The sequence below is a fragment of the Neomonachus schauinslandi genome, chromosome 8 (genome assembly GCF_002201575.2).
Source record: "Neomonachus schauinslandi chromosome 8, ASM220157v2, whole genome shotgun sequence".
NCBI lineage: Eukaryota > Metazoa > Chordata > Mammalia > Carnivora > Phocidae > Neomonachus > Neomonachus schauinslandi.
This window is the reverse complement of record NC_058410.1, coordinates 134,109,897-134,136,110: the sequence shown is the minus strand read 5'-3', so window position 1 is coordinate 134,136,110 and position 26,214 is coordinate 134,109,897. Positions and strand designations below refer to the sequence as shown.

Here is a 26,214-nt window from a genome sequence, read left to right as displayed (position 1 = left end):
TCTCCCCAAATACAAGTAAACTGCTCTAACCTCCCCAGTATTCTAGAAGAAAGTCAGAGGCTAACTAACACAAGGGACAGGTAAGATGTGAAGAACGGAGATGGGGTGTCTCTGAGGGGCATTCTCAAAATCAGACTCCAAACACCACCAAGTCCTGGGGGAGCCGGCTCTGCAGTCGGGGCCGGGAAGGAGGTGATGTGCCTTAAGTTCGGGGGCACGGGGATAAGCGCCCTCATACTAAGAGGCGACTGAGCTTCTAGTCAGGACCACTGACCTCTGGTCTGGACCCAAAGGCGAGCATCATCAAAAAAAGGTAACGAAGGGTTCTCAAACCAGATGGGGAACGGAGAGGCCAGGATGATAAAGAGAAGGAATACTTCTGAGAGAAGGGTTAAGTGGCTGAAAAAGGCTCAATATTCAATAATAATGAACCTGGGAGTGGGGGCAGGTAATTACTCCAAGGCAAGATGATGCCCTGAGCTCACATCCTCGGCTTGTACCAATTCTCCTCTCTCGCAGGTGCCACTCATTACAAACAACCCGACTCCTCCTGGGTATGGCCCTTACTGTCCTTTAGCCTATGTTCATGAAGCTACTGCCAATCAGTAACCCCGTCCACCAGGAGTGGCCTCGTGAACTGTTAGCTTCTGCCCCAGAAGAACAGACCTCCAGAATTTTTCCCATACCCTTACATTTCACTCACTTTATAGTCCAACTGAAGCAAGCAGAAAACATTAAATCCAACAGGGCCTGGTACTCTGTCACCAGGTGGCTACTGTATGTAATCCCTCCAAGCCCCCTGCTGCTGGCGTGTCCGCTGGCAAAGCTAGCATTCAGATCGAGACAAACCAGGGAAGTGCCAAGAGCAGAAGCTGCCTTTCATTCTCGCAGAGATAAAACCAGTAAAATCATCCCATTACTTCATGCCACACTAAAAATAATCAAGGTGACAGGGAAGCACTGTTATATACTAATACCTGGAGAATAACTATGTAACAACTTCAAATATATAAAAGGAAGCAAAAAGCCTGTAAGGAACCACAACTAGTTAAAGGCATTCACACAGAGCACATTCACTTCTTAGCCTAGATTCAAGCTCGATTATCTAATTTACAGATTAGTTAAGAGGAAGAGGAATCTGCTAGACAGACAGACACACACACACACACACACACACAGACACACACACACACACACAAGGTGAAGGAAAGGGCATTTTATAAACCCTAAAGCAATCTGGGTTATTTATCGATAGTGAAAACTACCCCACATTCCTCAGGTTAAAAGGGGTGAATGGGTGTATTACATAATCATTCATTATTGATGAAGAGGCCACAAAAAGCTCAATCAGTGTTTAGTACGTGAAAACAGTAGAGCACATACGCTTTTAAAGTTTTCACCAAAAACAGTATGCACCTTATAGATCCTGGTACATAAGTAAGCTTCATCTCTAGACAATTTATTAGGGAAAATTCTTTACTCCAAACAGCCAAGGAGGCAGACTTTGGGAAAGCTCACTGTGGGGCTAGCACTCAGGAAAACAGGAACGGAGCTACAGGGAAAGGGAAAACCAGGGACAGGGGGTTGTGTGGTCTCAGAACATGAAAAAGCTTCCTCAGAGAGATCTTCCCCTTCCCACAGCAGGACTCACCTACCACCTGCTGCACACCAGTGAAGACTGGGAAAACGAGGGGTCCCCCAGGGGACTCACAGCCCCCCATTCTGAGCTCTTTCCCCCAGTGTTCTCAGGGTGGTCTCCCCACGCTAAGGGACAAGTGCCATTCACGACGTTAATTAACAACAGAGCGAGGCTGACTCACCACGCAGAATTACATCCTGTCTCCGTTGCAAACTGTAGCTCTAGAGATGTAATCAATGAAAGGTGACAGTTTCGAAAAGACTTAACAGAACGTGTGGGGTGTTTGGGGAGGAGCAAGGGAGTTTTTATATCCAGTAAATTATAAAAGTGTATTTAGCGTATACAGTTTTCTCCTAAAATCACAGGCAGATTTTTCTCTTCTGATTATTCAAGTGCATTAGCAAATGTGGAAAAAAAAAAATCTGAACTTGGATCAGATAAGTGGAATCCGGAGTACAGAATGCCTGTGCGCTTTGCCAAAGCCGTATTTCATTACTTTTCAGAATTAGCTGGCAATGTCTCCACAATATTTACTGAAGTGAAAACCAAATGTTTTCATCTGGACAAAAATCAAACTGTGGTATGTTACAACCACAACAGAAATCATTTTAATCCAAAAGCTTGCTTTCTCTAATTTGGGCTGTGGTTTCTATAAAATTGGATTCTTCTCTATGAATCATAATCATGAACACATACATACAAGCCCTCCTTCCCATTATCTTCCCTCCCCCAACCAGTTCTTTATCTTAACAAGCTAAACATAGCTCTGTTCTATTTTGGGAAGACCCTACAGGGATTCCCTGCATGCGGGTCATTGAGCAGGGGAGTCCACTTCTGTAGCTTGACCTAATAAACCCAGCCAGCCCACCGGGTTGGCATTTTCACGATTGGCCTTTCAGGTTATACAAAGAGAATGAAAAGCAGTCGGGCCCTACTATCCTACGAGGAAATTTTAAAACAAAAGAGTGAACTGGTAGGGGCCAGGTTGGGGGCTAGAGGGATAGCTGTCTGCGGATTTCCTGAGTTAGCAGAAAGCTCCAATCGTTGACACGGGAGAGTCACAGAAAAATGCAGCTGCCAACTGCCTTGGGTCATTCACCTAACTATGGACGTACCACATACTCATCTTACCCACCCGCCCCCCCGCAGGGAAGCACAAAGTGCCCTGTAAGGCTGTGAGACAGCTAGGACACAGCAACGGCGGGGTCTCCTGGTCTCTTCCAGGTCGGCCTTTATAATTTACCTGGGAAGAAGAACTGACAAAAGGAGTTCCCCAACTTCATCCACCTCCGTGGGCCCTAAGATTATTTGCCATACCCAGCCTCTCTGTGTGTTTTCTTTAAAGTGATCCACATTCGTGCCTTTAATGATTTATCTGCGTAACATCAGGAGAAAATTAGTATCACTTGTTCTAAAGGAAAGGTAATTAAAATTATGGTAAAATTTAAAGACGCTCAGCTAAAGCCATCTCTGGCACCACCAGGGGTACGTGCAGGAGGTCGTGGGGAATAGCCCGCCAGGCCAGAGGCCAAATTCAAAGGCAGCCCCTAATTCCTTATGGGATAAGGAGCTGCCTGTGCGATCCCTGCCCCATCCTGGGACTGCTCCTTCTTTATGTATGTGCCAATCCAAATCACTGAACGAGACCCTCCATGGAATCCCAAAATCTAGAAGGAAGCGTCAGCTCAGCAGTCACGTGCTTCTTTGTTGTGAGACTCGTCTGCTTGTCTGTACAGTGAGGATGAGGTCTTCAGCTGTAACAACTGTGATGACCCCAAAGGGTGTAAGGTCATGTACGCAAAAGCACCGTAAGTTAGCTCTCACTGGAGCGGTATTAGGTTAATACTTGGTTTCAGTGACAAAGACTCAGGACTATGACATCAGCCTGTCAGGTAACTTCACACAGGTAGGAGCAAAAGCAATTTCCCATCTGCTTTCCTAAACGGGGAAGGCAAGCAGGTTGAGAAGAAGAATGGGGGGGGGGGCGGGGAAGAGAGGAGAAGACCCACCCCTTACAGTCTTTCCCAGGTTTCTTATCTATACCCATGGCTTAAAACATACACAAATACACACCCAGTCGAATGCAACGAGGGCTCTCTGGCTCTTCCTCAAAAACCACACGATCACACCACAGAACAGCTAGGATGGCCTCCACTGAACCTCACTTCTACCCATCAAGCTCAGAAGTGGAAACAAGTTAGAAAGTAGCTTTATCAAGCTCACAGGCCACTCTGTGAACATGGCCAAAGTCTGTGCTCTCTTCATCATGCAAAGCGTCCACAAATCCTAACAGACGCCGAACGCTGAAGGCAGGGTCACCTTGCCTGGGGGACACGCATACTGTGAAAATTAATAAAGGGAGACCGCATTAGAGTTGGGAGGCTAGAGAGGGGAGCCAGGCCCCAACAGAAGAACGGGCAACAGGAAAGAGTCATCAATTATAGGCCCCAACAGGGAAAGAGACACACTGCATCTCCTGGAAGAAATCGACCACCCCTGCTACTCAGCCCCTGAGAAATGGTCAGCACCCTGAACTCTTCACTTTTCTCCAATGCGCTCTGACTCACAATAACCCCTTCCTGACTCCCTCCTCCACAAAACGTTCCTCTTTGTTGGGTTTGCCAGATGGCATGCTGTGGTCTGTATGCCCAAATTGCAATTTCCTGCTGTCCCCCAAAGAAGTCCATTTTTGCTGGTAAAATAACTGAGTTTTATTTTTAAGGTTACCAATACCAAGGACTTTAGTGGTCTCAGAATAATGCTGCCCCAGCAGCCAGCAACATGCTCACCAGCAATCAAAACAGGATTGTCCCGACTAAAAGTACCCCCACCCCCCATCTACCTTCTCTAAATGGAATTCAGGATCTCTAGAAACTAAGAAGGCCAGAGACGATTGTGAGGAATACCACGGACTCTGTGCCAGGCGCAGGTGGCGGGGGAAGAGGGAGCCTGCTTTATCTTCAGGGAGGGCAAAGCCTGGTCAGAGGCTGGTTGGCCTGGAACAGGGTCAGTCCTCGGAGCAAAAGGTCTTGGAATCTTAACAACTGATCAAGGTCACAGAGCAATTAAAAGGGATCCATCCTTCCCCTCCCTCAGCGCTGAAGAACTCCATGGTTTCATATTTCTTCCTAACTAGCCTGTTAAACTATCCTGGCAAATAAATCGCTTGCCCAGCAGAACTCAGCCACATAACACAGACTCAATTGGAAAACCAAGCATATAAAGGCTGGTCTATCTGGAGAAAAGAGAAGGTGGCCCCTTTGGCCCTCGAGGTGGTGAGAGTATAATTTTGGATCCTACTTCTCTCTGCTACCACTCTCAAAAATTAAGATGCAACACCTCTCAGAAGGAGCCATCAAAAAAAAGAGTTGTGTACCACTGTGGCATTGGCCTTTCTCCCCAAAGATCCCATCTAATGTAACAGCATTCCCGTTTTGCTCAACGAAGTTCATTATTAGCGCTGAAGTGTTCCTTGCAATCGGAGGATTGCTTAATTGCTTTCTAGCAGGTTAATCCCCTTTCATTCTGTGACCTCTAAACCACCCCAGGCTTTCTGCATTTGCCCTACTTACAAATGATCGTCCTCAATACCCAAAGTCAGTCCTCTATCTATGTATGCTCTCCTTGTCAATAAGGAGGGCAAAGGGCTTTAGAGAATCAGCTCCCCGGCAGGCGGGCTACCTGCAATCTTGGCTATTCTGCTGGTCTTTTGGAAGGTTCCTTCCTAAATCTCAAATCCTGCCTTATCTCTGGGATGACCACCAAGGGCACTGGCTGGGCCTATTGAATGCCCAGGAGCTTTAGTTTGACCCCGCAGCAAGGGGCGGGGGCGGGGAGCGGCACAGACACCCCCTACGCATCTTACAAATGAGGAAACAGGCTTATTGCAGATTCAGTCACCTGCCAGAGATAGGAGATTCTAGGCCTTGGGCCTGGATGCTTCAATAACCGACCCCCACCTGGGGTGGTGGAGGGAAGGGGGCCTTTCTGCAGCCTCAAGCCATTTTCCACCGAGCCGCCAGCCAGGATCACCTTTTGAATGGCCCGGGCATGGTAAATCACCTTGTCAGCTGCAGAACCCCAGTGGGGCCCAAGTATCTAGCCCAAGGCCCGCAGGAGTGGACAACACAGCTCACTTCCCCGCTGCATCCACTTGGGGCCTCCCAAACAACACACCAACCCATACCTCGGCAGGGGCCTGCCCCCCTCCCCTTCCACAAAGCCAGTTCATGTGCTCCTTCCTTTGCACGGCTGTCCCAGGCACTTCCTTCCGGCTTGTGTGCCGTGCACACATACCTCTACCCTGGCACCTTCCACATGTTTGCTGTGAGTCTCTCAGCTTTCCTGTTCCTCATCTCTGTCTTCTAGGTGTCTAGCATATAAAAAGGGTTCCACAGACGCCTGCCGAATTAATTAGCAATTGAATGACAGCTGATCACTGAAGATTCTCTAAGACTCTAGAAACAAAAGGCAGGCAAATCCCCAAACAGAAAGCCCTGCTTTGCACAAAGGCGGGCAGTGCTGTTCCTTTACTGAGAATACCGCCCCCCCCCCACCCCCCAAAGAGCTCGCTGTAATCCGCAGGTCTGTGGCACCCACCGTCATGAGAACCAAAAGAGAGAGAGAGAGAGAGAGAGTGTGTGTGTGTGTGTGTGTGTTTCAGGAATCCCCTCTGGGAATCCCCCTTGTTTGCAGTGCCCCATAAAGAAAAAAATGTAAGTAAGACAATCATTTAACCTGCCACTGCTCTACTGTGCTGAGCTTTTTAATCTGTTAATAATCACAGTCAGAACAAAGGGAGGAAGACCCAGCTCATTAAGAATAACGAGAACAGGGGCGCCTGGGTGGCTCAGTCATTAGGCGTCTGCCTTCGGCTCAGGTCATGGTCCCAGGGTCCTGGGATCGAGTCCCGCATCGGGCTCCCTGCTCCGCGGGAAGCCTGCTTCTCCCTCTCCCACTGCCCCGCTTGTGTTCCCTCTCTTGCTGTGTCTCTCTCTGTCAAATAAATAAACCTTAAAAAAAAAAAAAAAAAGAAGAATGAGAACAGTGACAGAGCAACAGTATCAGCCGCTGGGCGCCGCTTATTGACACATGGCCCCCTCGGAGGGGATCAGGCGAAGATACTAATTACGCCTCCGGCAGGAGACATGTGGACCCCCTTCAAAGTAGCTACTTAAAGATAAATACACTGCAGGCAAACACTTCAAGCCCCGCTGCACTATTCTCTCCATGTTCTGTTCCTTTAGAAATTTTAGGTCATGATCTTAAATAGGGAAGGAGAGCGAGCGCGTCCCTTGCCGAGCCGAACTGAAAGGTCTCTGAGGGCCCGGAAGCAAATTTTTTAAACCACTAAGGCTTCTGAACCCTGACTGGCTGGCTGGTATGTTTACATATATACACTAATCCCAGTGTTATTAATGGCACGGAGACTCCCCACCCACCCCACCCCCCAAGGTTTTCGTTCAAACTACCTGATGGAAGTGTGGGGAGAAGGCAATGGTCTTGGGATCTCGGGATGCTGTGAATAGATAATCCATTTGATGTGACTCATTACTTCTGCAACCAGACTCTCCTCCTCTAAATAAGGAGCTTTTTAAAGGCTGATTTTTACCCCTAACAGCGCCCGCCATCACCCAAGACGGATGGGGGGACAGGGCTCTTTATGCGGAACCTAGAGTGTGGCGGGGGGGGGGGGGGGTCTGACAAGCTGTGGTTTGGAATCCGCAACCCAAGAAGAAAGCGCTAGAATGCAGGTGTAAGGATGTTATAGTCGTTACCGTCGCATTCCCGGCTGCCAACTTTGGAGAAGATGGGGAGGCAAGGCAAAGACGTAACCGGGGACGTGCGTCAGCAGCAGCTGATACCAGAAAGTCAGAAATACGTCTGAGCACAAACAAGGAATCTGCTAAGTGATGAGGCACCCACAAAATGGAACTGGTGTTTATGGGATACTGCTAGGCAAGAAAACCAGACTACACGAATAAACATCAAATGCAGTGACTTTGGGAGAGAGGTGGGGTTCACGGAGGTGGGGGGGGGACACACGTATAACACATACACACACACACACGGAAGGCTTGGGAATATTTTCATCACAGACGTGGTTACCAGTGGTCGTCGCTGGGAGACCAGGGGGAAGGTATTTTGGATTATTATTTTGCCTACTAGCCCCATCTTTTCTGCTGGCGTTCCCTAGAGAAACATGGAATACTTTCCTGACCAAAAAAAAGTTGAACACTGTATTTTTCTTAATTTCAAATACTAAGAAAATTACTGAAGTACCACCACAGCAGGATCTGTTTAACCCTTGTCCACATCAAACTAGGAGTTTCAATTGGCTCAGGCAACAACGTTTTCAACTACGCCATCCCCATGCCCCCAGATCCACCCCATTTCCAGGACTGGGAAGGTACCACAGAGAAATCACCTATCATTTGGGGCGTTTGTAGCCAATCAGGTTAAGCATTTCTGACCTCACAAAAACATGATTTTTTAGAAAATAAAGCTAAAGATGACACAGACTTTTTTTTAATGCCTCCGATCAAAAAATTACAGGAAAAAAAGAGTGCAATATTGTGTGTCAAACCCATCCTGTTTATCAGCTAAAACCAAATAACAAAACCTATTTTATTGCCTGGCTCATAAACACAGAAATAAATTTCCAAAGCTCAGAGCATTTTTACACAATTGCTTTAAACACCTCCTGGACTTCACTTAATTCAAACCTTTGTTCCATCTGACAATGCAAAGTAAATTGTGGTGACCTTCAGACATGGTTCTCTTTTATCAGGAGCCTTGAAACGTCCATTAGAGCCGGGGACTGGGTAACGTTTCCCCTAGATGCCATTTACCTAAGCAATCAGCATGCCTCTCTCCGCAAGGTCCTTCTCCAATCTCCCAAACCACAGAGGGATTTTTAAAAAAATAATGCATATACAGGTACACATGGCACAAATCCCGCTCTAAAAAATGAGTCCTATCCACTCCACAGTAAAGACATTCCTAACTAAATTCAGTTCTCAACAGCTAATTTTCTGGCATCCTAATGGAACAAGATCAGTGAAGCCTTTCCCTAAAGAAAAGTAAATAGGAGTCATGGCTCCAGGTTAAATCTGGCTTCGAATGCACTAAGATGCCACGTGTGACCAAAGGCACAAAAGCGGAGCTCCCCCACCCCTGAACTTTATTTACCTGAACCACCCTGCTGCTGAGGGCCAAGTTAACCCTTTCAGAGACTGCTTTAACTCAAATTCCTTCCTCCCAGCACCTCGTCCCACGTTCTCTCCATTACGGATGACAGCCCAGCACGGCTCACTGGTCATGCTCCCCACTCTTTCCTTCACAGACACCCCAGTGTGCAAGCCTCTCGTGTTGGTCTCTCACACATTCCTCTCTCTCTTCACCCTCGACCCCTGGGATCCCTAGAATCTCAGCAGGGAGCTCTGCAAAACCTAATGGAGATGAGCCACCTGCCTCATCTCCCCTCGGTCCAGGCCAAGCGATGTCCGGCTGCTAGGCTGCTAACTGAAATTATTCCCCTTCGTGTCTCAAGAGTCTCTGAGAACTTTCAATAGCCTCTAATGTCCAACATGAATGTTAACTCTTCATTTTCCCTTCTTTAAGGCGTCATTCCTAAAGCAAATCGGTGGGAGGGAGACCAGGGAGGGAGGAGTAACAATGGTGGCCTAGGCTGGGGCGTCAGAGCCAAAGTAGGGGGAGGAGGGTGTTCACATGGGGGGGGTGGAGCCCAAAAAAAAGAAAAAACTTTAAAAAAAAAAAAAAAAGTGTCAGAGCCAAGCAAGTTCACAAGGGTCCCACGTGGTGAAGGAAGGGGTGGGAGCAGACACTGGGTGGGGAGAGGGGGGTTTACGCTGGAAAACACTGATCAAATGAACAAACCCAGTAGGGATAACAAGAGCCAGGTTTCTCAGTCTGTAACGTGAAAAGGACGAAAACCAGATTGAACCCACAGATGTTAAACTGAAATCGGAGAACGGGGCGCCTGGGTGGCTCAGTCGTTAAGTTTCTGCCTTCGGCTCGGGTCATGATCCCAGGGTCCTGGGATCGAGCCCCGCATCGGGCTCCCTGCTCGGCGGGAAGCCTGCTTCTCCTTCTCCCACTCCCCCGCTTGTGTTCCCTCTCTCGCTGTGTCTCTCCCTGTCAAATAAATAAATAAAATCTTTAAAAAAAAAAAAAAACTGAAATCGGAGGTATCGGTGCTAATTCATGGATTTCGATACACACACAGACGTGGACCTACATCTAGATATACTAACTGAGCACATGTGTATGTATGTACACACACATGTCCCTGTGCATGCACACACAACACTGCACACATTCACAAAGCACCTAAGAGAAAGGACCCTCCAGCTAGGAGCACACCTCAGGCCCAGCCGCTGCAACACCAAACAGGGCTCCTTGGAGAAGTGGCTGGTTCCAGAACTGAGGAAGGGAAATGAGGATGAGCCTGGAGCAGTGATGGGCCCAGAAGCAAGGCCAGAAAGAGGACAGGGACAGGGCAAAAAGGACAAAGAAGCCAGCATGGAGGGGCTCCACTGAGGAAACCTGGGACAATCTAAACATCAAAATATAGCAAGAAGAGGCGTCTGGCTGGCTCAGTCGGTAGGACATGCGACTCAATCTTGGAGTTGTGAGCCCCACTCGAGGGGTAGGCAGACTGTACTTAAAATTTTAAAAAATCTATCAATGAAGATATATACAGATATAAAAAGATATATAGATATACACACATACTTATATATGTGTGTGTATTTTTTAACTGGCTCCATGCCCAGTGCAAAGCCCAAGGTGGGGCTCGAAACCAGAACCGTGAGATCAAGACCTGAGCCAGTACCAAGACTCGGACACTTAACTGACTGAGCCATCCAGGTGCCCCAAAATATATTTTTTTAAAAAATGGATTATGACCCTTTGAATGAACTAAGAATTGAGCCCATACAGATTTTTTTAAAAATGAATAGTGTTTGATGAGAAATGGAATATGGAGTTTCAAAGAACCTCTCAACAAAACACTTATAAGTGCTATTCCGGCCAAAAACGCAAAACGTGAATCTAATGATGAGGAAACGCTCGACAACCCCAATGGAGGGCCATTCCACAAAACAACTGGCCTGTAATCTTGAAGAGTCAAGATCACGAAAGACACAGACTGAGGTGGACATGCTCCAGAGTAAGACCATTAAAAACGCCCAACTAGGACCTGGATCCTCCGGCTCCAAACTGGAGCCTCTCTCTAGGGCATCTGAAGCCAATCTAAGATGAGGGTTTGTAAGTGGTAGTGATGGATCATTGTCAATGTCCTAATTTGGGTCAGTAAAGGAGAATGTCCTTAATTTTAAAAAAAAAAAATACAAACTAATGTGTTAAGGAGTGATGGGGTACAAAGCGGAAATTCTCAAATAGTTGATGAAAAAATTCTACCATACTGAAATCCTGCTGTAACTTATTTCATAAAACTATTTTTTTAAGTACAGAACTCTAAATCTCAAGCCCCGCCCCCACCAAAATGACCAACAGCAAAGACCTCGACCTCCTGCTCACTTTCTGTCAACCAACCCCACCAGAGGAAAGCTCCACCACATTCATGGCTTCCTCTATTCTAACACTCCTCTGCACCTCCCATGGCCATCAGAGGCTCTCTGACAATCTTTTACATTCCTCATCAACAACCGTGATGAACTTAGTTCCCACAGTAGCCAGTTTCCCAAGACAGACCATGCAAATCCAAACTCAACCTTCATTGCAAAATTTTATCCTCGACCTTGCACTCGGTTCCTCAGTCCTGTTCATGTAAATGGACCATTATTTTCACCATTTATATACACAGTGGACCCTTGAACAATGTGGAGGTTACTTAGGGGTGTTGGAATCCATTTGTAACTTATGAAGCCCCAAAACTTAACTAGTAATAGCCGACTGTTGACCACAACACTTACCCATAACATAAACAGGCAATTAACACGTATTTTGCAAGCCGCATGGATTAGATATTGTATTCTTAAAGTAAGCTAGAGAAATGAAAACGCTATTGAGAAAATTGTAAGGAAGAGAAAATACACACACCCATGTATTTAATGAAAAACAAAACAAAACAAAAAAACCACCTTTGTAGAAGTGGGCCTGTGCTGTTCAAGGGTCAACTGTACTTGGAAAGTACTGCTTAAATTCTTCCCAAAGTAGTACAGTGAAAAGTGTGAACTCACTCGATGTGACTTAAGACAGACTTTACAAAACTTGAGCAAAGGAGACGATCTCCACTCACAACACCCGGGGGGCGGGGGGGGGGGGCCACAAGACAAAGCACAGTGTTGGTAAAGCCCCCGTGTGGTGGTGATGGTGGGGTTCAGGAAGGGGGATCATCGGGAAAAGTCAGGCTGTAAAATTAAAGCTATAGCAACGACGATCTGTGAGACAGTGTGGAGAAGCCAAGAAAGGGGACTTATGTGTCAAATGAGAATAGAAAGAGGAATAGGAAGATTCCAATACCCCCTTCCCCTCCATGGCACTGGTCACTTCAAACATCCCCCAAACCAGGCTGGGAAATGGAAAGCCGTTTGCAACACGGAGCCCGGCTGCTCACTCTACTCCTGGGAACAGGGTCCTCCTCCCCACCTGGCGGGGAACACAGTCTCACCTCGAAGGCAGAGAAAGGTAAGAAAGTCTTCTGTCTTGGGCTTCCTTTTAGAGAGGTCAGAGATTTGAGTAACTGGAGGGGGCAGCAATGGTTCCACTATCTTTACCGGAGTTGTGCTGGGACTGTTCGGCTGAGACTGCGCAAACTTCCTTTGTGCTTGCAGCCTGGGCCTGGAAAAGCAAAGGAAAATTAAAAATGAATTAGGCAGAGATCGGAGGATATAGATCTACGTGCGGCCATAAAGTCAGGACACGAGAGGAGAAAAAAAAGACCCTAATTCAAGCAAACTCTTTCTAATTAAGGTTCTCTATCTCTCACGCTCTCATAAACCACAGGCCTGATGCAGAGGGCCGTAAATTTCATTAAAAGGCTATGTTTTGTACACGGATTGTTGTACATTGGGCATTGCCAACACCGCATGTGGCCTCTGAGGACACGGGATTAATGAATGGCTTTTCTAGTTTTAAATTAAGTCCAGAGTAATGACAAAACACGCAAATCTTCCTGCCACACGTATCCAGCACTGTCCGCTTCAATGGGGTACTGTCACGAACACATACATGATTCCCTTCATTTGTGCCCTGACACCTGGCGCCCGCCCCGGCCCCCACCCGCCTGCACATTGCTGACTCTGTCCGCACACCCCTTGGAGGAAGCAGTCTCCCCACCTCCAATCCCTTCTGGCCCCAATCCAGCCACACAAGAATGAAAGCTTATAATGCAGGAAAAATCCATTTCTCTAGTCCATCTGAAATACAAATTCTGGGCACCCTCTGCTTATAGGTGAAGTCCAAGCTTCTCTGTCAGGGATTCGAAAACTGGCCTGAATATCTTACCTGTCGGGCTTCTTTCCTGACACAATCCTACATACATATCAACCCCTCATTTATCCACGGTGTCTACAAATCACAACACTTCTCTCCTTGGCTAGGCACCTTTCCTTTACAAAATCTTACATGCAAGACACTCCTTTCTATCACTGGAATCCTGATGAGTCTTGGCGAGCCTTCTTTACTTCCTTCCGAACACTGTAGCTGTCAATTTTCCTGCTTCCACATAAGAATACTCCCTTATTTTTAGTTTACATGTAACTAACGGACATTTATCATGAATGACCTCATATCAGCTCTTTCTTCATTGTAAAGATCTCCATTCGCAAGGGGAGTGGTAGGCACCTCCAAGGGCAAGAACCTGCAGGGGTAACCGCTGAGACTGTCTAGCCAGCCCTGCTCATAAAGACACTCAACATACAGGATTTGAGGGCAGGGGGGAAAAAAACAAAACCGAAGGAACCACAAGCAACCCGACGGCGCAGGGATGGGTCAGAATCTAAATCTGAATCAATCACTGTGTGAAATTGATAACTGCCCTCTCCCTGGAAAAACCGCTTCGAGTACTGAGTAATGAAAGAAAACCAGGGGGCGCCTGGGTGGCTCAGTTGGTTAAGCGACTGCCTTCGGCTCAGGTCATGATCCTGGAGTTCCGGGATCGAGTCCCGCATCGGGCTCCCTGCTCGGCGGGGAGTCTGCTTCTCCCTCTGCCCCTCCCCCCTCTCATGTGCTCTCTCTCTCTCTCTCATTCTCTCTCTGTCAAATAATAAATAAAATCTTTATTAAAAAAATAAATAAAGTTTCATTGGGCGCCTGGGTGGCTCAGTCGGTTGGGCGACTGCCTTCGGCTCAGGTCGTGATCCTGGAGTCCCGGGATCGAGTCCCGCATCGGGCTCCCTGCTCGGCAGGGGGTCTGCTCCTCCTCCCCTCGCTCATGCTCTCTCTCTCATTCTCTCTCTCAAATAAATAAAATAAAAAATCTTAAAAAAAAAAAAACTGCTAGATTACTAAAGCACAAATAAGTCTTCCTTTAACTATTGTTGGAATTACATAAAATAGTAATCATAGTATCTTAAACAGCTGATGGCCACAATTCTTTCACACGTTAAATTAACATTCTGGTATTTGACGAACTAGTACAGCACAACACACACACACACACACACACTCAGTTTTCTACTAAAAAACTAAAAAAACGGGAACCACCCCTTGTCCAGACCAGTCTCTACTCTTGCCTCCGTACAAACTAGTACAGCACAACACACACACACACACACACACACTCAGTTTTCTACTAAAAAACTAAAAAAACGGGAACCACCCCTTGTCCAGACCAGTCTCTACTCTTGCCTCCGTTCCCAAACCCACGAGAAACACCGCCGTACAGATGACGTGCCCAGTACCAACGACATTTGCTCAAAAGGGAGACAGCACCCCCCTCCTTACTTACAGGGCAACCTTCGGTCCTTGAATTGTACAAACATTACGGCTCATCACAAGCGCTTGCAAACCCAGGAGTAACCACAGTGAAGCCGCCACATTCGAAAGCTATCAGCAGAAAGCTAAACAACTTAAAGGAAAACTCCCAAATATTAAAATGGTAAGAGAAAGGCAACACCACTGTCCCCGTGTTACGGAGAACGAAGAGTTTTGTAACCAACTGACTGCCCGTATATAAGACGAGACACACCAGAAGTGTGAGCAGGGGAAGCCACTAAGCCCGGGGGGGGGGGCCTTCCAGGGAGAGATGCTGAAGGACCCGATGAAGGTGGGGGTGAGACTGAGCTAGGACAGGTGATTCTCAAACTGCGACGAGGATCACGGTTGTGAGTTTGGTGATGTTCCCCCCTGCCTTTTACAGTTTCTATCGGTTACAAATAGGAATCTTTATAACAGGACTAAACTGGGGCGGGGGTATGAAAAAAAGGACAAGCTAAGCAACGCAATGCCACCATCGGGGTGGATGGGCCCCACAGAACTACCTGGCTCTTCCAGCAAAGTCCCCTCCCTGTGAAAATAATAACCCCAGTCATCGGATTCCAGCTGAAAAGTTTATCTTTTTTTTTTTAAAGATTTTATTTATTTATTTATTGGAGAGCGAGCGAGAGAGAAACAGCATGAGAGAGGAGAGGGTCAGAGGGAGAAGCAGGCTCCCCGCCGAGCCGGGAGCCCGATGCGGGACTCGATCCCAGGACCCCGGGATCATGACCTGAGCCGAAGGCAGTCGCTTAACCAACTGAGCCACCCAGGCGCCCGAAAAGTTTATCTTTTTAAATTGGCAATCATAGGAACACGTACATCTTCATTGAATGGACCTAACTCTCACGCTGAGCATTCAAGAAACTGGACAGAAACACTGCCGGCCGCCAAGCGGGCTGATGCTTAGGGCTTTTTTTTTTTTTTAAAAAAAACAAATGCCACACACCATGAGCCCAAACGGAAGTCCAACACGCAAACACGGATGGGGCAAGACGAACGACCGCTCGGGATGCAGGAAGATACTCCACACATTCGGGACCCGAAAGATAAACTGCTCCCACCATTGTTCACCTTTTGCCTGATGCCTTGTTCGGTGAGACCATGAAAAATAAAGCCATTAACAGATTAAAAAATGGCAGGCAAATAAATGACCCCTTAGAGGACTAAGCCAAGCTCCCAAGTGATTATTTGTGAGACCCAGATGAAAGCAGAAACTGAGCCACGAAACAAACCAGTATCTTTTTTTTTTTTTTAAAGGGCAGCCAGAAGACTCTTTATTTTGCATGAAGTGCAGGTCTGTGGTTTGGCTTCTCATCCTGCAGAGTCCTGGGAGGATTACAGAGGTGTTGGCTGGGCTTTGCTGGCTCCACACAATAGAAGAGTTTGGATGACACAACTTAGAGGCCACATCCATGGGGGTAAGCACTCTCGGCACACTCGGCTGTGCAGGTAATGTTTGAGGGGACTCATTCCAGAATGCCGGATACAAGGAAATGAGTGCTTGTTATTTTCAGTCAGTAAAGAAGGGGTAGGTGGGAGGTTCCCACATGCTGAAGAACCAGAGTATCTGCACCTGGAGAGGCCTGGGGAGGAAAGGTGCTCTGTGGAGCTGAGGGGCAGGCCACACAGGACACCTACCAAAGGCTGAAGAGGGAGATGGAGGGCCAGTCTCTGGCAGCATCAAGCAGGTGTACCCACCTCCTGAGGCATTTACTTCACTCACCCCCTTCTATCGGCTGACATTTCACCCAGAACCACATGCACCGTCCTATCCATTCCTTATAGTGAAGATGCCTGAAAAGGACAACACCCTCTGGATGAAGACGGTTCCGAATCATCATGGGGGTGGAAAGAGAATGGGGTTCCTGGGGTCAAGTGGAGAACACTATGTGGGGCCTTGAGGGATAGCCAGATGGCCCCCCACTGCCCACTGGTGGTCCACAGAAACACCAGCATATAGAAAGCACAGAGGACCTGTGTTCCTCATCCAAACCACAGAAGGGATCAACCAGAGCATGATGCAGTCTCATGTTTGTTTTATTAACTGATCAAGGAAGGAGTTTCCCCTTAGAGAAGGCTTCATTCTAGAATGCTAGGTACATCCTTAGGTCAAGAAAACCCAATTAAAGCAAACTTTCCCACCAGCCAAGTTACACAGATCAGACCGACTGAACCAGCAGAGGAAAACATGAATAAATGTATTTATAGATGAATAAATATATGGAGGGTTCCATTTTATTTACCGTGTGCTACAGTCAAGGGTTGGGGGCTGTGGGGTGAGGGAAGAGAGGTGCTCTCGGGTCAAACCACGCCATCACTGCCCGTCCATGGTGTGAGTGTGTGTGTGTGCTTTTTTCTGTGTGTGCGCACGCGCGCCAAGTAAAAGACTAAAAAATTCAAAACAGCAGGCTCAGAGAATATAGATACAGGCTGCTATCTGTTTGGTGTTCAAGACAAATGTTAAAAGCTAAAGGCTTTCATTTTTTTTTGGAAGGATCTTGCCAAGATCACCCTCACTACACAGATAACCAACTGAGCGGGGGAGACCTGCCTAAGGCCACACACAGCTTGGGTGCAGGAAAAACAAGACCAAAAGGCAAATGCTGGTTGCTCGGGTCAGAGTTTTCTCGGTCACATCATGCTGCGTCTATGTGGGACGCCTTGTCACAGGCAAGGCCATCTGGTATGCCTTTTCTCTAGAAGCTCCCAGGTCTGGGAGTCCCATTCCAATTCATTCATTTAAAAAAAAAAAAAAAAAAAACAACTCAACCCTGCTGGGGTGAATCCCGTTTAAGCTAAAGTGTCCCAAAAGGGAGGAAAGAAAATGTGTGGAGATGAATGTCAACTCACTGATCTGATCTGAGTGTCATTCTATGTAGAAATAAATGCCCTAAGACAGAGGCAAATATCCCAAGAGATCTTGCTTACTTGAGACTGCACTCTCCATCTGGAATGCCCTTCCCCTTCCTCTTGCCATGGCTGGCTGCTTTACAGAAGACACGCCCTCCATCGACGTGGGGAGGGCACGGCAGGAACGCGGCATGCTGTACCACGGATAAACACGCACCATCCATTCCTGAGGAATCACAGCATTAAACACGCCATGTTTTCGGAGCAGAGGGGCAGACTGAATGCTATCCAGAGGTGCCGGGGAGAGGTGGGTGGCCCTCAAAGAGACCCAACAGGAACGGGAGAGGGAGAGGCATGTGGTTCTGCCCCAGGGAAAGTGACCAGCCATCCCTAAGTCTACCCAAAGGTCAACCGGGAACCAGTGTCATTGCGGATCCATTTCATAGGAATCTACAAAGCACCTGCCCACATGGTCCCCTTTCTACCATGTCCACGGTCATCACTTAGTTAAGAATTCACTGAGCCATGCGCCCACCAGCAGCATCGTCCGATAGAAGCCAAGTGATGGCTTCTCGACCACCGTGATACACAAGAGGCCATCCCACCACAAGGCATAATGCCCTTGCGGTCCATGAGTCACAATGACCCCGGGCCACAACCCGCCGGACCCAGGAGGACGGTCCGGCCGCAGGTCCATTCATGCGGGACAGGCACACAGACACGGTGCATGCTGCGGGATCACGCTGCGGGAGCTCCCAGGGGGAGGCACCATCCTCCCCCTTCTCCCTTCCGCTCCCTGAGCTGCACGCAAAAGCTGCCATTTTTCTCCGGAGACTTCTCACATTTGGGGTTTAGCTGGCATGGCCAAGAGCCAAAAGAATGTTCTGCTTGATCACTTAAAATTTTACCCACATAAATCTTCAAGTATGTTTCATGTTTAAGTTAAAAAAAAAAAAAAAAAAAGGTACAGTACCTTTACAGGAACAAAGAAACACACCACAACTTAACACTGGCACTATTTTGAAAGTTAACAAACTGCAAGACAACACCTGTAAAGAAACACCACTGATGAGCCAACTAAGTTCTACGCGAAGTATTTTGTGTTTTGTAGTTAAGCCTCCCTATGCCCCCCACCCCCGCCGTCCTCTGATCATGCACGAGGACACCGCCCGCCGTCAGAAGACTCACAAGGGGGGCGCCTGGGTGGCTCAGTTGGTTAAGCGACTGCCTTCGGCTCAGGTCATGATCCCGGAGTTCCGGGATTGAGTCCCGCATCAGGCTCCCTGCTCGGCGGGGAGTCTGCTTCTCCCTCTGACCCTCCCCCCTTCTCATGTGCTCTCGCTCTCTCATTCTCTCTCTGTCAAATAATAAATAAAATCTTTATTAAAAAAAAATAAAGTTTCACTGGGCGCCTGGGTGGCTCAGTCGGTTGAGCGACTGCCTTCGGCTCAGGTCATGATCCTGGAGTCCCTGGATCGAGTCCCGCATCGGGCTCCCTGCTCGGCGGGGAGTCTGCTTCTCCCTCTGACCCTCTTCCCTCTCCTGCTCTCTGTCTCTCATTCTCTCTGTCTCAAATAAATAAATAAAATCTTTAAAAAAAAAAAAAAAAAGACGACGACTCACAAGGGGGTGGCCGTGGTATTCCCAGGTTCCGTGGGCCTTATCTACAGGACCGAGTTATCCAGCTTAGTGCTATCTGCGCGCTCCATCTCTAGGGTAGCCCCAAATATGGCACGACAGCAATTTCTAGGTTAATTACATTCCAGTTCTGTCCGGGATTTCTGAAAGTTTACAAACCCGAGTAGGACACAGCGCAGGGGCCCGATTAGGCTAGAGAAGGCAGGAGCAAGGGACACCGGGTGACTTAAAGAAATGCCCAGCTGGTCCCCCCCTGGAGGGGCGTGTCTGCCAAAACACCATTTTATTAACTCAATTTTCCAATATTAACAACGTAAGCTGGTAAAATCCAATTACTTAGATTACATCTCAATTCTAAACAAAGAGCAAGGAATGGGTGGGAGGGGAGGGTCTGTAGATTTAAAAAAAAAAAAAAAGAAAGAAAGAAAGACACATCGTGTCTGGCAAATGCAAAATGACCAGCATGGCTGTGCTCTTTGTGCCGGGGTGGGAGCGGGGTCTGAAGCTTTGCCAACTTGCTGAAAGGCCTATTCAAAAAAAAAAAAAAAAAATCCTGTGTTTCCATCCCCAAAATAATTACCCACTCTATTCTACCCCCAGACACACACACTACAAACCTGGCAGCGACTCAAAGAAATCAGGATTGTATGTGTGCGCGCGTGTGCATGTGTGTGATGGAGATTGTGGGGGGTCGAGCAGGGGATAGCCCCTGCCCAGGGCAAGCTGCCCACCAAATTCAAATGCAAGTGCAGTTGTGGGCAAACCACACAGGATGGTTGTAAACATCCTGTATAGTAGAGAGAAAATAAACATATCCTCAAGTGAACCAGGAGGCTACCAGAGACTGACTCATCCCCAACTGTAACAAGAAGCCCTACCAATGGACGACCCCCTTCTTTGCTCACCTCCCACCCTGCTCTGAGCTGCCCACCAGGGTTTGCTTTACCCGGGTGTGAGGATGTCTCAGGACAGGAAAGGGAGGTCGGGGGCTCCAGGAGGAGAGGTACACTATGGAGAATGCTCGCCTTATGGGGTTTCTCAAGTTCCTGTCACACTGGTTTTCAGAGGCCTCGTTCCTTGCTTGAACTCATAAACTGATGGAAGAGGCTATGGATGCTCAAAACCACAGGATGGGAAATATCCACAGTATCTGTCTTCATGAAGTTACATAGGCAGCTATTTAGAATCAAGTTTGCTACCAACCGGATGTACCTAAAGGAACTGCTGTCCCCGAATCCCCTGAGAAGGAATGCTCATCGAGACTGGCTTGGTCAGGGTGGGACAAAGGAAAGAAGAGGGGTATCAAAACCTGGGCTTTAGTTCTACAGAGTTGCTCTAGGGCAGGTTGCCTTCTATTTCCTCGGAGGGGTGGGGGGGGGGGGAGAGCCGACAGCACACTATGAAAAGGAAAATAATACTGAGGCCCCTTCTAGCTCCATCTTGCCTGACCTCATCTATAAAACTTGAATACAGTAATTCCTATAATAAATTCCCCTTAGATCTGTGACTTCCTAATTCCACATGAGAAATACCAGACTTTCTGCCTGTGCCCAGTGGGAAGTCAGAACCTCAATCTTCCAGATGCCTGCCGGGACTGCGCTCAAGATTCTGAGCACCAAGTTTCTAACCACAGGTTGTCCTGCAAATCAGCCAACGGGGTAACTTCTCAATTCTGAGATAAATATCCTGCCTAGCACTTCAGAAGGTAGGAGTAGAAAAGTTAAAATATATACACTTTTAAATGGCACAATTCCAGGAGCCGTTCCACAATTCCTTTATAAGATCCTACACTCTGCTTAAGATTCCATCTTTCCAACTATGAATAAGTCCCTCATTTAGGGCAACACACCAACTTCCTTCAGAACCCAAAAACACCCTGAGGAATACCAACGTGACACAAATATGTGTGTTCATCAGCTCTACCCATCAAAACACCGGACGCCCAAGGAGAAGGCAAGCCCAAACTCAAATATCACCCAACTGCTCACACACACCACACTCCCTCAGAACACAGGCACTGGAAAGCAGATAGAGGAAAGAAAGGTGTGGGGTGCCTGAGTAGCTTAGCTGGGTTAAGCGTCTGACCCTTGACCTCAGCTTATGTCTTGACCTCAGGGTCCTGAGTTCAAGCCCTGCACTGGGCACCATGCTGGGCGTGGAGCCTCCTTAAAAAGGGGGGGGGGGGGGGGCGAGCCTTTGCGTTCTTTTACTCAGAGGAAAGGACTAGGGAAGAGGAAGGAGAGTATCAAAATTTAATAATAGCACCAAATACCAATAAGCCAATGTAGCACAGCATCTTCCTGAGAAAACGATTACTTGGGCACATAAATCTCAGGTGGATGGGGACAGCCCAGCCCACAAAAAATGGTATGCAGAGTAACATGCAGTAAAGCTTTTGATTCAATTAATTAAAAATTATGCAATTATGCTTTAAAAAAAAAATCTTCTGCGGCACCCTAAAATGTCAAAGAACCAAGGACAGCCTGGAAATCATGACTGTCATGATCAAGGAAATATTTGACACTGACTTCTTTTGTGAGCTAGAAAGCAACCATGTCAAGTTTGAGAGGGATCATCATTAATCAACAATTAAAGCGGCAACAAAGCCCTTTTGTTCTGTCAGTCACAAATGTCACACGTTATAGTTTACCGCCTATGGAAAACTGCCTGTTTTTGCCACGCCAGGCACCAGAACCCTCTTTTTATCGAGGGGGACCCCAACCTCAACCGCAGGATCCAAGAGCTGCAAACGCTCTTTCTCTACAGTCAGTTTTGTGGCAATCCTGAGCAAAAACTCTATCTCACAGCAGAAGCAAGAAAGGTTAAGAGTCCTAGGATACCACATGTAAGTCAGGAATCCAGCCAGGACCTGGGCAAAGAAATTCCTCATACATACTGTAGTTACAAGGTGTAAACAAATTATCTAAAGTCCATTCAGTTTTTAAAAGCCTCAAAGAGCCAGTTAAAATGTTAATCTGCCTTTCCACTCTGTCTGGAGGTGGCGTTGCCAATTTTGTTTTTTTAAAACATTTCAACAAAAACCCAGGCATTTTCTCAGTGTTACTCGATACCCAATTGCAGGCGGCCAGAAATCTCCCTTGAATCCTGGCAAAGGTGATGGCTGGCGAGGGACAGTGAATCACTCAGTGGGGCAAGAATCAGGTCTAACCTCCTCCTTTCCTTCGAGGAAAAAAAGAAAAAACATGAAGAAATGACATCTTAGAATGCTTCATGGCTCATTCATTAAAAAACAAAATCGGGTGGAATCCTCTGAAGGGTAGAACCAGAGTCGATTCCGTAGGAACTCCCCACCAGAAACACGCTCGAGGGGGTCGCGTGGTCGGGGAGGCTCTCGACACACCAAAGCACAAAGGCAGTGATCAGAACCAGTCCCGGAATGATCCAGCGTAGGCTTCAGCTTCTCCTGTCCTCTGCTTCTCAGAGAGTAAGTCAGTTAACGGAGATGCTTTATTCAACGGGTGAGAGAAGGGAGGCTGTACAATTTCCCTGCCCACTGGAAATTCCATGAAGTAGCCAACAAGCACCAAGAGATGGCAACAGCGAGTCTTCAGACGAGAAGCAGGGCTTCTGATTTTTGCCGATTTAGGACAAGCCCTGGCATTAACCAATTTTTAGGACCTGTGCTAATGATGCTGGCTAAGAAACCAGCCGCTGGGTAAGGAAAGCAGCAGGATGGACACTTTATCCCCCCAACTCAATTACAACTCAAGGTCCTTGCCTGCATGGAAAATATGCGGAAACTCAAATTCAGCATTTTATCTACGTCCTAAAAATATGCAAGGGCTAAAATCCTCAGGACCAGCTTCAGAAACACGCGCCTCCCCCAAAAGTGAATCTTACCACCAAGAAAAGATAAAGCAACACTAAAGTAATGCACCATGGTCCGAATGTTTCCTTCACGAGGGAGCCCAAAATGTGAAGTCTGTTCTGTAGTAAAAAGATTCACGACACTTCACACATTCTCTCTTCTTGAACGTTTAAAGATTTTATTTATTTATTTTACACAGAGAGCAAGAGAGCACAAGCAGGGGGAGTAGCAGGCAAAGGCAGAGGGAGAAGCAGGATCCCAGCTGAGCAGAGAGCCTGATGCGGGGCTCGATCCCAGGACCCTGGAATTATTACCTGAGCCTAAGGCAGACGCTTAACTGACTGAGCCACCCAGGCATACCTTTTTTTTTTTTTAAAGGGTTTTATTTATTTGTGAGAGAGAGGGTCTTCTTGAACATTCATGAAAGAGGTCTAGGCTCTTATGACAATTGCCTAAAGATGAGAAACCATGATCATAATTAAAGAATCTGCTAGTGGCTAATGAATATAAAAACAGCGAGTATCCTCCTTTCTATTGTTTGTGCTTCGTGATCTGGAGTAATGGCACTTAATTCTTACACTGGAAAACAGGAGCTCCCGTGGAGTCCCAGACTCAGCCAGTCCTCTCAAGCTCCTTGGCACTTCTGCACCAGCTGCCATTATGAATCTAGGAGACATGTCAGCGGCACGGAAACTTACATAAAAAACAAGGAAAGCGTGTCAATCCAAAGAAGGCAAAAGACTGTCAACAGATGAACGGATAAAGAAGATATGGTGTATATATGAATTGGAATATTATTAAGCTATAAAAAAAAAATGGAATCTTACCATTTGCAACAACATGGGTGGAGCCAGAGAGTATAATGCTAAGTGAAATAAGACAGTCAGAGAAAGACAAAATATGATTTCACTCATATGTGGAATTTAAGAAACAAAACAAATGATCGTAGGGGGAAAAAAAGAGAGGCAAACCAAGAAACAGACTCTTTTTTTATTAAAGATTCATTTGAGAGAGTACATGAGTAAGCACAAACATGGGGGGAGGGGCAAAGAGAGAATCTCAGGCAGACTCCTTGCTGAGCAAGGAGCCCGACCCTGATACCACGACCTGAGCCAAAATCAAGAGCCAGCCACTCAACCAACTAATCCACCTGGGCACCCAAGAAACAGACTCTTAACTCTACTAGAGAACAAACTGGTAGTTACTAGAGGGCAGGTGGGTGGGGAGATGGGTGAAATAGGTGAAGGGGATTAAGGAGGGCACTTGTGATGAGCACCGGGGGATGTAGGGAAGTGCTGAATCCCTAAATTGCACATCTGAAACATACGACACTGTGTTAACTACACTGGAATTTTTAAAAATTTAAAAATTAAACACACACACACACACACACACACACACACAAAGAAGGCAAAAGGGAGTCAAAGGCAAGAAGAGTAGGAAAATCACCTTCCTATCAATGCCTAGAATATCCTCCAAGCAATGCTGAATCTCCCACCCATATTCTAAGGCTGCGCAGGGTAACTGTACGTCAGGCTGGGAAGCAGAAAACATCTTTCCAAATGTCATCTGCTGACTCAAACCAAACCAAGTGATCTCTTAAGCCAGAAAAGTAAAGGGGAATGAGGGAGGGAGAGGTGCACTCATCACATCTTACAAGTGAACTCACGATATTCGATCTCATTACATTTCCAAAAACCATCCATGACCTCAGGTAAGGTACCGCTCTCCAGTATAAAAGTCCTCCCAGTTCCTCCCCATCAGCCACCTGGCAGGCGCAGTCCGCTTTTGCAGGTATGAACCACGGGGCCTTTACCTGATGTCATGAATGCACTAGAAAGAGTCCACTGCAAATGACAAGCAGAGAATGAACATACATGCCCACCGTAACTGTGGGTGGCTAAAATGAATCCTCAGAAGGGTCTGGTGAGAAGGTCTCCTGACTGGACCTAACTTACAGCACAACAGACGTTTCTCCAAGGGAGGAATGTCATTTTGACCACAGGGAAGCTTGTTGAATGTTTATCTCACTTACAGCCATTTAACCAACAAACCCCTGCTGATACTAAGATGAGTGACTTATCGCTCCTCATATCTGTATTTGCCAGGATACTACAGAAATCGCTCAGTGGACTTCTCCAGGATCTGAGCAAAGCCTGCAAGTAGGAACTCCAGGAGGTGAGACGGGGAGTATGCAGAAATCCAAACACACCCTTACCCCGCCTCATGCTGTAGCCCACAGACTAGTAGGTTTCCTTCTGAGTAGCTCAGCTCCCTGACGATTTCTGACCTCCATTTAGTTCCAGGAAACAAACGAAGTCCAATCTCTCAGGGAAGACAAGATAAACACCCCAGCCACATGCACCACTTCAGCAACCCCGAAGACTGGAAGACTTCCTGTTCAATTAAGCCCTTCATTAATCCTGAAGGCTTGAGCCCATTTTCCTGGTCTACAAACAGGAAGTGATCAAGCCTCCAGATCTGCATCCTTTCCCCAAAGGAGGCCACAGCCACAGACGGGGCCCTCGGCTTCACTACTGCCTGGTTCCACTCATTTCCCCCATAGGGCAGGACCAAAGAGAGGGCAGGAGGACCAAGAGCAGAGAAAAGAACTGGGTGAGAATCCAAAGCTCTGAGTGATCCTAACAGAATGTGAAAACAATGGGGGGGAATAAATGCAGGAGAAGGGGAGCAACCTCACAACTGAAGCAAACCTCCAATAACAAGGAAGGTCTCCACGTTTATGAGCCAGAAGATTAAAAAAAAGTGACCAACCTCCAAAATCTGATTTTTTTTTAACCCCCAGTCTCAAACCCAGCTTCCACGGTAAGAGTGGTTAACTTTTGTGATGGGTCCCTATTCCACCGCCCAACCGAATCCAGAACGAGCTATCTCAGTCCAGTGGGCAAAGCTCTGTCAAAGGAACATTCTTCAGGGTTCTTTTCAAGCGATGCTGCACCTGCCCCACAAGGCAAGCCCCCTGTGAAGGCAAAGGGGAGAGCCCCAGGGGCACTGTCAGGAAGGGAGGGGGGCAGGCAGGAGGGGGTGGGAGAGTGGGGGGAACAGTCACATCTTCCCAAATATTCAGAAGCAACGGTACAGGGCGCCTGGGTGGCTCAGTTGGTTAAGCGACTGCCTTCGGCTCAGGTCATGATCCTGGAGTCCCGGGATCGAGTCCCGCATCGGGCTCCCTGCTCGGCGGGGAGCCTGCTTCTCCCTCTGACCCTCCCCCGTCTCATGTGCTCTCTCTCATTCTCTCTCTCTCAAATAAATAAATAAAATCTTAAAAAAA

General features: G+C 47.4%; 1 protein-coding gene across 4 annotated transcripts in view; it reads right to left on the bottom strand.

The window, feature by feature from the left end:
- Positions 1-26,214, bottom strand: part of JARID2 (jumonji and AT-rich interaction domain containing 2) — a 253,505-nt gene that overhangs the window by 52,928 nt on the left and 174,363 nt on the right. For all 4 annotated transcript variants that reach the window (XM_021697158.2, XM_021697161.2, XM_021697162.2 and 1 more), the window contains one exon: positions 12,297-12,466. In XM_021697158.2, coding sequence (XP_021552833.1) covers positions 12,297-12,466 — 170 coding nt within the window. The remainder of the gene's footprint in view (positions 1-12,296; positions 12,467-26,214) is intronic.